The sequence below is a fragment of the Alternaria triticimaculans genome, assembly GCF_023758025.1.
Source record: "Alternaria triticimaculans strain BMP 0046 chromosome Unknown scaffold_14, whole genome shotgun sequence".
Lineage (NCBI taxonomy): Eukaryota > Fungi > Ascomycota > Dothideomycetes > Pleosporales > Pleosporaceae > Alternaria > Alternaria triticimaculans.
The window spans coordinates 117,653-131,137 of record NW_026055971.1 but is presented as its reverse complement, the minus strand read 5'-3'; the positions used below and the strand labels follow the sequence as shown (position 1 = coordinate 131,137).

General features: G+C 45.3%; 3 protein-coding genes across 3 annotated transcripts; 1 reads left to right on the top strand and 2 right to left on the bottom strand.

Annotated features, from left to right (window-relative positions):
* Positions 1 to 2,657: 2,657 nt before the first annotated feature.
* Positions 2,658 to 4,574, bottom strand: MIC60 (MICOS complex subunit mic60; the record flags this gene model as incomplete). Its single annotated transcript, XM_049368844.1, has 1 exon — positions 2,658 to 4,574. One exon carries the CDS (start codon positions 4,572 to 4,574, stop codon positions 2,658 to 2,660), a length of 1,917 nt encoding a protein of 638 aa, XP_049219288.1.
* A 1,079-nt stretch (positions 4,575 to 5,653) lies between these two features.
* J4E78_008241 (uncharacterized protein) lies at positions 5,654 to 6,358 on the top strand (the record flags this gene model as incomplete). The annotated part of the gene is made up of 1 exon (XM_049368843.1): positions 5,654 to 6,358. The coding sequence occupies one exon, from the start codon at positions 5,654 to 5,656 to the stop codon at positions 6,356 to 6,358; it is 705 nt and encodes a 234-aa protein (XP_049219287.1).
* A 466-nt stretch (positions 6,359 to 6,824) lies between these two features.
* J4E78_008240 (uncharacterized protein) lies at positions 6,825 to 9,141 on the bottom strand (the record flags this gene model as incomplete). The annotated part of the gene is made up of 3 exons (XM_049368842.1): positions 6,825 to 7,004; positions 7,500 to 8,884; positions 8,937 to 9,141. The coding sequence occupies 3 exons, from the start codon at positions 9,139 to 9,141 to the stop codon at positions 6,825 to 6,827; spliced, it is 1,770 nt and encodes a 589-aa protein (XP_049219286.1).
* Positions 9,142 to 13,485: the final 4,344 nt, after the last annotated feature.

The window sequence follows — 13,485 nt, the reverse complement described above, 5'->3', positions numbered from 1 at the left end:
ATTATGTCGCGCCGTGGAGACAAGAACATGCATGGGAGACATGGGATACGGTTGCCGGGGCTGTTTGTGGATCGGGAGGAGGTTGATAGGAAGGTGCTGATTTGCCATACTACTTTGGAGGGGATTAGGACGTGGATGAGCTTTGAAGCGAGGGGTGACCAGCCGGCTGGGTAGGGGGGTGCTATGGATGTGTGTGCAGATGGGGAGATGGGTGAGACGAGTGGATGGTAGCGGGTGATGATTGAATCCATGCGCAGGTCTTGTGCTTTCCAAAAGTGCATGCTGTCAGATCACGATCCGGATGTCATCTGCCATGACGCAGATACTATAACTATCAATCGTCAGTACAATAAACCCCCATTCTTCATCCCTGTGCCCCTCAACCCATCACTTCCCGCAGCATCACCACGACTAATACCAAAGACCCAAAATACCCTTTCCCCCTTCTCCTTAATAGTCTACAGTACCATGCCAACAGTACCAGCACTCAAGGCCGCCCTCAACAACGTCAACGCGCAGCTCACAGTGCGGGACGCCCAACTCGCCAACCTCGAAACGCAGCTCAACAACCTGAAAACGCGGCTCAACAACCAAAGCTCGCATCTCATCCAAGCGGCACAAGAGTTATACGCGCCTATGATTCTCCCTGGCATATATGTCTCGCTCAACCCTGGACATTTCTCTGGTGAAACACAGATAGCGAGACAGGTACCTGGAGAAACCCCCGAACACGTTCGCTATGAAGAACTATGGTCGTCGGCCTGGCCGCGAGGGGTTCTTGGAGATGTGCAGTATAATTGGTATGGGTGGCATGGGACTCGTGTACCGGGTCTGTTTATCGACAATGTAGCGGTTGATCGGTGGGTGATCATTAAGCATACGTTCGGGGGTAAGACGACGTGGGTGACTTTTCAGTGAGGTGGTCACGGGGCTGGTTTGGGTGTCTAGATGGAGATGTGAGTTTGAAGTATTCTCAAAGCATGGTTCCCGCATGTGAACCCATGCTCGTGACTAGATCACTCGAGATGTGGTTATCAACTGACATAGTTACCCCCAAAGCCTTTCCGCAAGCATTTAAAACTCACAAACCACGAACCACATAACTGCCATCATCAACCATCACACGACTATATGTCCGCTTGCAACATCAAGCATGACAAGCACGCATCTGATCCAGCGCAAATTAACCCACCATCAACAATGAGAACAAGAAGACGCACTTGGTCATTGATACGCCTACATCCATTCATCTCATCCCCCCTTCCCACACAGCCCATCATTATAACCATGCCAGCAAGAACCAAAGCCAGACTGGAAATGATAGCCGACACTCAGCACAGAATGCTCGAGGGAATAACTAAAGAACGCGACAAGGCGATTACAGCGCGAGACGCCGCAAGAAAAGAAAGAGACAACGCAACACAAGACCTCTACATCTAGGGTGGGTGGGGGAGGCGGAGGGGAGGCGGAGGGGTGGTGGAGGGGAGGATGGTGGAGGTCAATCTATGCAGATAGGTGAAGATGAAGTAAACAAGCACGCCAGGCTCGGCACACGTATGCCTGGTATATTCGTTGCGCATGAAGAGGTAGAGAGGCTGATGCGGATATGGTATTCTACTGACGATGGAATGGCGGTGGTGAAGATGCACAATCTGGATATGGAGCGGGATGGTATTAGGGAGATGTATAGGAGGTGGAATGGCAGGTGGGGTGGGGTTTGTGAGTGAGCTGGGGATGAGGATGAGGAGCGGAGGATGTTGGGTTGTGGAGACTGGAGGGAATATCCATCGACGATAGACATGATTGCTAGTATCACACACCACACCCCCTCACCCCCGTTTGTCAAGCACCCCCTCCCTTCTCTATCCAAACCACAAACTACAAACCAACCCCTACCACTTCATAGATAAGCAGCCCATCCACCTAAGAAACATGTGAACTACGCTTTCACACTCTCTCAACGGACCTCCCTATCCTCATCTCATACCTCAACGTACCACTTACCGCTTACCACACAACCCAAACCATGGATCCCAACGACAAATGGCTCAATAGTCAACGTTACCAATGGTGAGGAGCCCCTCAGCGCTCCGCAGACAAGAAGGAGGATGAAAAGAAGAAAGACAATGACAAAACTACAAAGGCGATGCGGAAGGACAACAAGGAAGCGGAGAAAGACGGGCGACGTGAGGATGAGGAGCAGGGAGAAGAAAAGGTGGATAAAGATACGAGGAAGAAGGCTGATAGGAAGGAAGAAGGGGAAGTGTTGGCTAAGATCTTTGGAGACGAGTTGGGATTGAGGAAGAGACGATGAGAGGACGATGTCAGGTAAGTGGGTAGGGGCACCATGTAGTCCTAGCAGAAACCCCTACATACCAATCACTACCAGAGCGCAACTAGCAGAGTCTGAGAATTGCGATCTCTCTCATTTGATAGGTAGTACCTTGGCGTATGTAGTGATTATGTATTTCGGGAGTCATAAGTGGCTCGTCTCGCTCTGCGACATCGCAGTACCATGGATGCGATAGAAGGGAACCATAGCAAACACCATCAGACAAGAACATGCAAGACGAACAGAACAAGTTTCTATAGACTAATACTCGTACAAAACAACCGTAGTGCTAGGAGAAAAAAGGGTCACATCGGTCTTCGCGCGTCTAGTCAATGAGCAAGCTATTCAGCCTCGCCTCGGTAGCAATAACATCCAACGCCTGCTTAACCTCCAGCACGCGCCTACACTCGCCCAACCAATCCTTACTCAGCACCTTCGCCCACCCTTGTAGTCCATTCATCTCTCTAGCCGCAGCATCGAGATCACCCTCCTCGAGCAGAACCTCCGTCCGTGCAAGCACAGCCTCTACGTCACCACCAACAGCCAACCCGCTCTTCTTGAACAGCACCTTCGACATGGCGAGGGAAGCGAGATGGGAAGCCACACCCGCGTCTTCAGGCAACAAAGCCGCTTTCCTGACTTCAGAAGCGACGCGGCGGAAGCGGTCGATCAGGAGGGCCGAGCTGGGGATGCCGCGTTGGTAGGCGGCGGGGTTGATGCTCGCAATAGCGGCGCTGACGACGGGGTCGTCCTGGGCGATTTCCTTGAGCGCCGCGAGTTCGGTGACAAAGGGCTTGGGGATGGCTTGTGTCTCGAGAGCCGACTTGACGGCCTCGACGGCAACGACGAGGTGCTGCGTCTTGAGGTTGGCGTCGACGACGCTGTTCCACTCGGCGGTCAGCTTCTCGAGCTCGTGCACAGACGAGGAGAGCTCGTTGAGCTTGCCGAGACGGCCGTCGCGTTCGGCTTCGACGCGCTCCCGGACGTTGGCTGTGAAGGATTTTTGCATGTTGATGCTCTGTTCCAGGAGTTGGTTCTTGAGTTTCTGGTCGTAGACCTTTTGGGCGGCCTGGAGTTCGGACTGGAGGCGCTCTTTGTAGGATTGCGACAGGCGCTCGCGCTCGTTCTCGAATTCCTCCTTGAACTGGGCTTCTTGCGCCTGCATCTGGTGGTCGAGGCGCTGGACGAGCTCCTTGGCGGCCTCGTCGAATTCGGCGTGGGCGGCCTTGACCTTGTCTTCGGTCTGCTTCTGGAGGCTCTCCTTCATCAAGTTGATGTCGGAGACGACCTTGGCGAGCTCGCTCTTGGCCTTGTCCAGCGCTGAGTTGTACCTGCCGTCGTGGGCGTTGTCGGCGTTGATGACGGTGATGATGTCGTTGACGATCTTGACGACATCCTGGACGACGGGCTCGGTGGCGGATGGTACGCTGAGGTGATCGAGCTGGGAGATGGGCGTGGCGGTCTCCTTGACCTCCTTAACTTCCTTGACCGGGGCCTTCTTCTCCGTGGGCGCGGGTGCGCTTGATGAGACCTTCGGCTGTTGTCCGCCCGACTCGGTCTTATCCTGGGGCTTGTTGGCATCGACGGCGCTCAGATGGGGGCCCTTGGAGGCAAGGTCGCTCTTGTTCTCCTGAGCCGGGCGCGCAGTCAACCCGCTCCGTCCAGGGATGGTGACCTTGTTCTCGCCCGAGATCTGGGGGTGCAGTCGTGGTTCACCAGCGCGGCCGGGGAATCGCCGCCTGAACTCGCGCTCCTCGAAGTAGGCGACGGCATCCTCGCCGTAGGGAATGTATTCGGTGAAGAAGTCGTGGAAGTTGTCCGACACGAGCGAATACCACACACCACCGGCGTACCCGAGGCCAGAGAGGACCGTCAGCCAGAGCAGCAGCTTGCGGAATATGCGTCTCTTCTTCTTGGGCTTGGGCTGGATGGGGTCGGGGGCGATGCTGGACGATCCGGGGCCGGTGGGGGGAGTCGTCTTGGGCGATATGGCGGGAGCGTCACGCGATGCGCCTGCAGTCACGGTGCTGTCGGGCGCCGGCGGTGCCTTGGGAATGTCCGAGGTGGGGATGGTGCCCTTGGGGTCGGAGGGCGAGGTGGTGGGCGCGGGATTGGGGACGGCCGTCTCGCCCAGGTTCTTGCTATCGGCGTAGCAGCGCTGGGCTGGGAGCCATTGCGGGCGGGCGGCGCGGGCCAATGGGCGGGCAGCTGGACGGGCCCGTAGGATGGAGGCGCGCAGCATAATGGGCTGCCTCCGAATGGCGGATGGGGTGATGGGGGAGGTAATTCGGCGTTGTTGATGGGCTGGACGTCTGCCAACATGAAGATTTGGAGCTCGACCAACACACGTCAGGGTGCACGGACTCTCGGCAGTCCCAGGTTATCGCCCGCCGCCGCACCCACATGCTCCCACGACAACTCACCACCACTCCAAATTTGATGACAGCCAACAATATGCTGTGTCAAATCCACTCACACTCACAATCTTGCTCAATGACTAACCGCAGCTTCACTTCGGCTTCCCTTGCCGCGCGAGCCCACGGTTGATGATCCGAACTTGCAGCCACCCACTCACAGCGCCTCTTGTTATTCTGGTCGAGAGCAATGTACGGTTGACTGCCAACGAATTCTCTCACGGATTTCTCTTATAAACTGTCGATTCTTTCTCTCTCTCTCATTTCAACCATCTCTCTCTCACATCACTTTCTCAATCAAAATTCTATCCAAAGCAGACCCCAACCGAAACCAGTCAAGTCAGCCCAGCTGCGCCATATTGCAACGTCAGCACATTACGGCCACCATCACAAGCTACACCAGGCAGCCGCATTTTCACCTTCTCATCACCCGCGCACTCTCACACAGCTTTCGAGCGCCTGAGATCGTCGCAAAAAGCCAGACCCACCTTCCAGATCCGTCTGCAGGAGCAAATTCCGAGTGTGGCTTTGTCCTCGGCTACCTTTTCTCCGTCTCAACAAACTACCGCCAGCAACACACACGGCCAGCAAATTTGAACTTTCCAACTTCTGGTCAGCTGAGCATTCACACCGAACACCTGTTCGCATACCACGGGCCGAGAAAATCTCCCCCAACAAAACCCTTCGCACGAGACAAAGATCTCCGCGAAATCCCAAACCCCGCCAGCAACACAGCCAGCACAATTTGAAATTTTCAACTTCTGGTCAGCTGAGCACTCACACCGAACACCTGTTCGCATACCACGGGCCGAGAAAATCTCCCCAACAAAACTATCTCGCACGAGACAAAGATCTCCGCGCAAAACCCAAACCCCGCGAAAATTTAAACACCCCGCAAACCACAAAGATGTCTACCACACCATCATCCCACAGCTCCGCCACAGCGCGCGATGCCACAAACTACTCCTACGATCTCAGCAACGCGATATACGGCGCCTTCCCCAGCTGCGCAACCGATATCTCGCCGCGCAGATCACGCGCCGCATCTCCAGCGTCCGCATCAAATTCGTCAAAGAAGCGCACAGGCACGGCTACTGCAAACACCACCGGCACTGCAAACCGCACACTCTGCCGCCAAGCCATAAGTCTGCACCGCGAAAACGCGCCTCCAACCTGGCTGCCCGCACCCAATCCCACCACCACCACCAACAAACGCAGTGCGCTCGCGCGAAGACAGCAAGGACAACAAGGCATGAATATCCACGCGAGCACGTGCCTCAACCTCAATGCCAGCGCCGAAGACGAGACTTCAGAAGCGGATCTGTGGATTTTGCCTGAGCTTGACGACTGGGAGGAAGACGAAACCGAAACCGAGTCTACGATTCTTACCCCCTCGTCATCTGCGGAGTTGGACGCACCAGCGACTGGGGGAATGGAGAATAAGTGGGCCGGAGTACTACGCCGCGCTGCCAACTCGAACCTTGAGCGACTGCGCAACCGTATGGAGGGGGAGGGGTGGGATTTTGTCAAATCGGCGGATCAGGACGATGAGGATATGGATGATGAGGAGTTCGATGTGGTTATTTTGTCTGGAACAGCGAGGAATGAGTAGGCCGGGCGACTACGGAGGTGTTGATGATCATGATTTGTACGATGATGGGCGGAAAAGCGACTTCACTATTTACGATACCCAATTTTTGATAGAGTTTTTTGAATGGATTGTATACTCCAAACCACGTCTTTGGGAATTGCGTGCATGTGAATGGTGATGTTGTATGCCTCAAACTAGCTGATTGGAAATTGTGTGCACGTGAATGGTAATGATGTATACCTCAAACCACCTCTCCAGAAAATTTGCTCATGTGGAACCTGTTGTTGTATTCCCCAACCAACCAACCTACCAACCACCCAAAGATTATTACAAAAACATACTAAAAACTTCTAATTATACATCTCATCCCAAGTTCCCCCAACCCAATACCCCCCTTCCCCCATCTCTACCCACACCCTCCCCACCCTCCTCTCTACCCTCCCATCCCTTCTACCCCACTCCCTCACCATCCCACACAAACCCGCACCTACTCAATCCTCTTCTTCCCCTCCTCCAACCCCAATAACCTCGCATCACTCTTCCCGCGCTCATGTTTCGCCGCACCGCCCACAAGCGGCCCCACAACAGGATTATTCCTTACTTTCGCCAGTGTCTCTTGGAAGGCTTCGATTTGAGGGGGTTGGCGGTTGAGTTTGGGGAAGTTGACCTGTTGGGAAGAGAGGGTTAGCGAGCGTAATCCCTTAGAGAGAGTGGATGAGAGTGTGGGAGAATGGGTGGATGAATGATGGTAAGGGATCGAAGGAAGGAAGGGAAGAAGGGGAAGGAAGAATGGGGAGGAAAAGGGAAGACTTACATATAACGTCCCATGATTCCAAATGAAATTCGCACAGACGGCTGCGGTAAGGAGGGAGATGAGAAGGAGGAGACGTAACGGCCAGACCGCCGCGTCGGGTGCACGCTGAGTAAAGCTACCGACGAGAATGAAAAACACCGCCGCAGCAAGGATATACGGCACCGACTGCACAAAAAGCGGCCTCCGATCCGCAAACAGCGCCTGCCCACCCACCCCTCCATCCCCGGGTAAATAATTCCCCAGGAACAAATCGAATGCATCCTGTCTCGGTCCATCGGTGAAGTTATTAAGACAATAGCGCGTGATACTATTATTGAGATCCTGCAAGGCACCAGCTTTTGTCCTTACACCCAGGCGTGTGAAATCGGTCTTTAGGGCTCCGGTACCAGAATATGATTTCGACACTACATCCGCATTATCGGCCCAGACGTTGCGGAACAGGTGTTCGAATGCTTGATCCTCTTCTGCGGACTCGCCTTCGCGCATGAGACCGCAGTCGATGAGCATGCGGCTGAGAACGTAGCGGCCTAGCATACTCTGTACAACGTTCGTACGGTCGAGACAATCCATGCAGTTCGTGCGCACCACAGCCGTCTGGTGCCGTCGGACTTCCACGCCGCTGCCATCACCGGGCATGTCGACGCCGCAGAAGTAGCCATGTTTGAGGACGTGGGGCTCGAGTTCGTTCATGAGGAGTTTGGCGCGGTCCCACCTTAGGCCCTTTGTTTCGTTGTGGAAGTCAAAGTAGACGTAGTGGAGGCGGTCGTATACGGTTTGCGCTTTGGCGGGGTCGATGATGTGGAATTTCTCAGAGGTTATGCGGTCGCCTTCAACGTTTTCGGCGGGGGATGTGTGCAGCAGGTTGACCATTTGCTCGTAGGCTTCTTTGACGCGCTGCTCGCGGCCTTTTTGGTTGACGAGGTTCACCATCCAGTTGTCGCCGTAGAGCCGGATTTGCTCGGCGAAGTGCTTCTTGGCGGCTGGCAGCGCGTTGTCGATGCCGCGGACTTGTAGCTTGGGCGTGTATTTTAGGGTGTTGATTTCGGCCCAGTAGACGGGCACGCTCCCTCTTGTTTGCACGTATGCAAGCACCTGTGTCTCCTTTCCGGCATTTCCACCTGCTGCGCCGTTCTGGTTTGAGCCGAACCCGCCGGGGCCGCCCGATGCGTTGTCGTTCAGGATGATGGTCTGCTCCGTCTCGTTGAAGTTGGACACGTTGCCGTTCTCGTCGATACCGCGCGAAAAGTAGCGGGTTCCGGCCTTGAGGCGCGAGCGGCGGGTGATGAGGATGAAGGTGAGAGGGGTGCCCTTGATGGATGTGTTCTTGATTTCGAGCATTCCGTACATGACGGGCAGAATGTAGGGGTCCGCGCCTGGCTGGTGTCCGCTCGAGTGCCTGCCATATCCGCCGCTGAGACCTCCGCGGAAGTCGATGAGGTCGCTGGAGACGAAGCGGTTCCAGTAGAAGCGGTCGTCTGCGCGCTTCCACAGGGGCGTCGCGGGGTCGAGGTGGGCCTGGCGCTGGAAGGTGTTGGTGATGTCGAAGGAGTAGGAGAAGAACAGCGGGGACGTCTTGATGAGCGTCTTGAGCAGGCTGAGGTAGTTGTCCTCGTCGGCGTCGTGCAGCGGCTTCTCGCGCAGGGAGAGGAACTCGGTCGAGACTATTTTGTAGATCATGTGGCCCTTTATCCGGCCCATGGGCTGGGCCTTGGTAATGACGATGATGTACTTGTCTTCACGTGCATCAGCATTCGTGTCCCCTAGTGCTGTGCAGGAGAGGCATACCTAGTCGCAGCTTGATCATGCCCAGGATGCCGGCAATGCTCGACACACGCTTGGAGCCCAGCAGCTTGCCATCGTGGAGGCGGATGTCACCTGACGGGCGGTCTACCACGAGTGTAGGGGCCGAGGGCGACGAGGGCGACGAGAAGGCGTAGTGCGAGGGCGACGAGTGGACGTTGATGTCGCGGTAGGGGAGAGCGACGCTCATGATAATCTCGTCCACCGGCGTGTATACGGGGATCTGACAGTGGTGTTGAGTGTGTACCTAGGTGGTGTTTGGCGCGATGTGTTTGGATGTGTTTTCTCAAACGGGAGGTTTCGTCATGGCGGCCATTGCGGCCAAGGGTCAGGACGCAGGCTATCTAACTAAGGGCGCGCTAAGACATAGCATACTAAGGCATCTATACGCAGTTAATGCGCACACTAAAGTAGCACCTTAGTAGATTAATTTTAGATTATTCTAGAAATAATTCTACTTAAATAATAATAATATAACTCTACTAAACCTCTCTACTAAACTACGCTACTTATAATAGCTTACTAAATCTAAAGTATTCTTTAAGAAAATGTATAAACTATTTTTAGATTAATTTATAAATAATTCTAATAAATTTAGCTTACTTATAAGTAATTTCTCTAGCTTAACTAATACTTATTTAGGTACCTACCTTTTACTACTAACGCGTAAAGTAAGTCTATTATTTATATAGATTAGCTATACTACTATATTAAAATTAGAGGTAGAATTCTTTATAAAGTATAAACTATTTCTAAATTATTTCTTAATTATTTCTAATATTTCTTTTAGTAGAAGTATACTAGTTACACTACGCTTAGAAACTACTTACGCTAAGCTTACTAGCTAAAAATAGCGTTTACTAAGTAAGTTAGAAATTCTACTAACGCTTTAATCTAAGCTAAGATAAGTAAGTTTATTTAAATTACTTCTTAATTAATTCTTAATTAATTTAACCTAGGTTTTTATATTTAGACTATAGCTACCTATAATACTATTGCTAGCTTTTCTACTATCTTCTCTACTAACTCTTCTACTTCTTTTACTAACCTAGCTCTTATATAGTTTTCTACCTAGGCAGAATCTAATAATAAGTCTAAGTTAGATTATTTATTAAATAATTTAAATTAATTAGTAAATAATTTAGACTATAATAATTTTAAGAACTCTACTTTTATACTAGATAATAAGAAAAAGAATTAAGAGTAGAAAGAGTAAGAACACTCTCTCTCTAAGAGTAGTAGTTCTAGTATATAGTTAGGTTCTATTTCTAAGTAAATTATTTCTAAAATAGTTTAGAATTAGTTTAGTATAAAAAGATATATATTATAAATAAAATAAATAAATATTCTATAACTTTCTCTCTAGTAGAGGCTATATTCTTATAAGTAGAACCTTAATAGATAGAATAGCTAGTAAGATATTAGTATATATTAATTTTAAAATATTTATAGATTAGTTAGCTCTAGAGTTTACTAGAGTACTAGAAGGCTAGAGTACTAGAGCGCTAGAGCGCTAGAGCGCTAGAGCGTCTATACGCAGCCTATGCGCGCGCTAAGTTAGTATCTTAGTAAATTAGTTAGAAATTATTTCTAGAATAATTCTTTTAAAATAATAATAATACTACTCTACTATACTACTTATACTACTAACTAAGCTACTAAATCTTACGCTACTTACTACGCTAAATTATAGCTTACTAAGTTATAAGTATACTTTATAGTAATATATAAAACGTTCTAGAATTATTTATTAATTAATTCTAATAAATTTTAGCCTACGTTTAAGTAATTTCTATAGCTTAACTAGCTGCTATTTAGTTACTTAGCCTTTACTATAAATACGTAGAGTTAGCCTATTATCTATATAGATTAGCTATACTATATAATTAATATTAGTAGTAGCTTTTATAAAGTATAAATTATTTCTTAATTATTTTTTAAATAATTCTAACTATTCTTTTAGAGAAAGTTTACTAGCTACGCTTTTTTTAGAAACTATCTACTTACTACCTATAGATTAATTATAGTAATAGCTAGGTAGATTAGTATACTCTCTAACTAGCTAATTTAGCTTAAATTAGGTAAGTTTATTTAAATTATTTTTTAATTATTTCTAAATTAATTCTACCTAGTTTTCTATATAAATATTATAGCTAACTATAATATAATTACTAACTTCTCTCTCTTTATTACTAAAGAGAATTTAGATCTAAATTAATTCTTAAGTAATTCTAATAAAGAAGAAGAAGAAGTAGAAGATAAGAAAGAAGAAGAAGAGTAGAAATAAGAAGATAGAGGCGCTATCTCTAGCTAAGAGAAAGAAGAAAAAAAAAATAATAGCTCTTTTTAGAATACTATTTAGCTTAATAAAGGTTAAACTTAGGTAAATTATTTTTTAAATATTTCTAGATTATTTCTAACTAATATAGCTTAATTATAACTTTATAATAAATTATATCTAAAACTATTTCTCTAATCTAGATAATAAATTTAACCTTTCTTACAAAAAGTGTAACATAGAAAGCCTTAACACTAATAGCCTAGAGAGTAAGCTTTATTTAAATTATTTCTTAAATATTTCTTAATTAATTTTAATAAAATTTAGATTATACTTTCTTCTATAATAAGTTTACTATATATACTTCTTAGTAGTTCTTTTACAACCTTTCTAGAGAGACCTCTAAGCCTAATAGCTTATTTACTCTCTCTAAGTCTAATAGTAATAAGAATTAAAACTATAGTAGAATTATTTATAGAATAATTAAGAAATAATTTAAGAATAAATAGATATATAAAATAAATTTAATAAAACTATAACTTTAATTATATTTTCTATAAGTTTTAAAAAGTAGAGGTATTATAATACTATTAATAAAGGTAATAAGCTATATTTTAGTAAGTAAAATATATATTAATTAAAGTTTAAATAGTAAAAAGAAGCTTATATTTAAATCTTCTACTTTAGTAGAATTTACATAGCAAAGGCTTGTTATTTTTAAGTAGTAGGTAGTAAACTAATTAGAAATTAATTTTACTCTTTTTTTATTTTTTTTACTTATTTAAAGATATAAAGCGTAGTACCTCTAATAAGAGTTTAGTAGAAAGAGTAGCTAGTTAGACGTTAGGTTAAATTAGCTCTAGATTAATTAGAGAATAATTCTAAAGTTTATTTTAGATCTACTTCTTAGTAATAGTATTTTCTTCTACTACTCTAGAGTTATTATAGCGCTTTATTACTTTTTAAAAGAAGTAATAGATAGCGTAGTACGTTTATAAAAGTATTACGCTAGTAGAATTTAGTGTAATAAAGTACTAGAGGTAGGTTTTATAAATATATTTAATAAGATTTAATCTTTCTTTATAGCGCTACTAGAATTAGTTTAAAATTAATCTATAAAGAGTTCTAGGTAACTATTAGACTTATACTATAGAGACTTAAGAAGCTTTTATTATACTTTATATAATAAAAGAGTTCTCTATAGAAAATAATATATCTTCTTTTAGAGTTTTTAAGGTTAAACTTTATAGAGCTATATAGAAGTATAGTAAGAGTAGCATATTAGGTATACGTAGGCTAGAATAGTTAGTAATTAATTTAGAATTAGTTAGGTAGAGATAAACTTTATTAGAAAGAACTCTACTTACTATATTTAATATAGAAAAGATAAAATTAGAAAGTAAAGTAAGTTTTAGTAGATTTTATCTAGCGCTAAAAACTCTTTAATTATACTAACTATTCTAAGACTAGTCTAGTTACTTCTTAACTAGTTCTAGATTAATTTACGCTAAAGGTAAACCTATAGTTTTCTTACTTAGAGCTCTAACTTAGCCTTCTTAGTTTAGATTTAAAGCAACCTTCTTTCTTATTAAAGTTTTACCTTTTTATACTCTTTTTTAAGCTTACACTTTTCTTCTTCTAAGTCTATATCTAGGTTAGAGCGTTCTCTACGTAGATTAGTTCTAAATTAATTTAAAAATAGTTATACTTATAGAGCTAGCAATAAATTAGCTCTAAGAAGAAATAAAGCTAAAGGTAATAACTAGAATATCTATGTACGCAAGCGCTGCGCTACTAGCTAGAAGCTTAGACACTAGTAAGGTTACTATCTTAATAGCCTAGGTAATTTAAGTAATTTAAGAATATTATATTTTTCTTTATTCTCTTTCTTTTATTTCTTACGCTCTAAATAGTTTAGAATTAATCTATATATAAATAACTAAATACTTACTTTTTTCTTACTTTATATTATTATAAAAGTAGCTACTTAGGCTTAAATTTTACTTTAATTTATACCTAACACTATACTTTTTATAGATCTTATATTTTTATATATTTTATAGATCTATCTATATAGCGCTATATAAAATTAGTTATAAAATAATTTAGAACTAATTTAATATATAGTCTAATACTAACTAGAAGCTTATGTCTTAGGCTAGTGTAATAGCTCTTTATATATACTTATTCTATAGTATTTATATAGAATTCTAGTATATTCTAGGTAGCTCTAGATATACTACTATAGTATATATT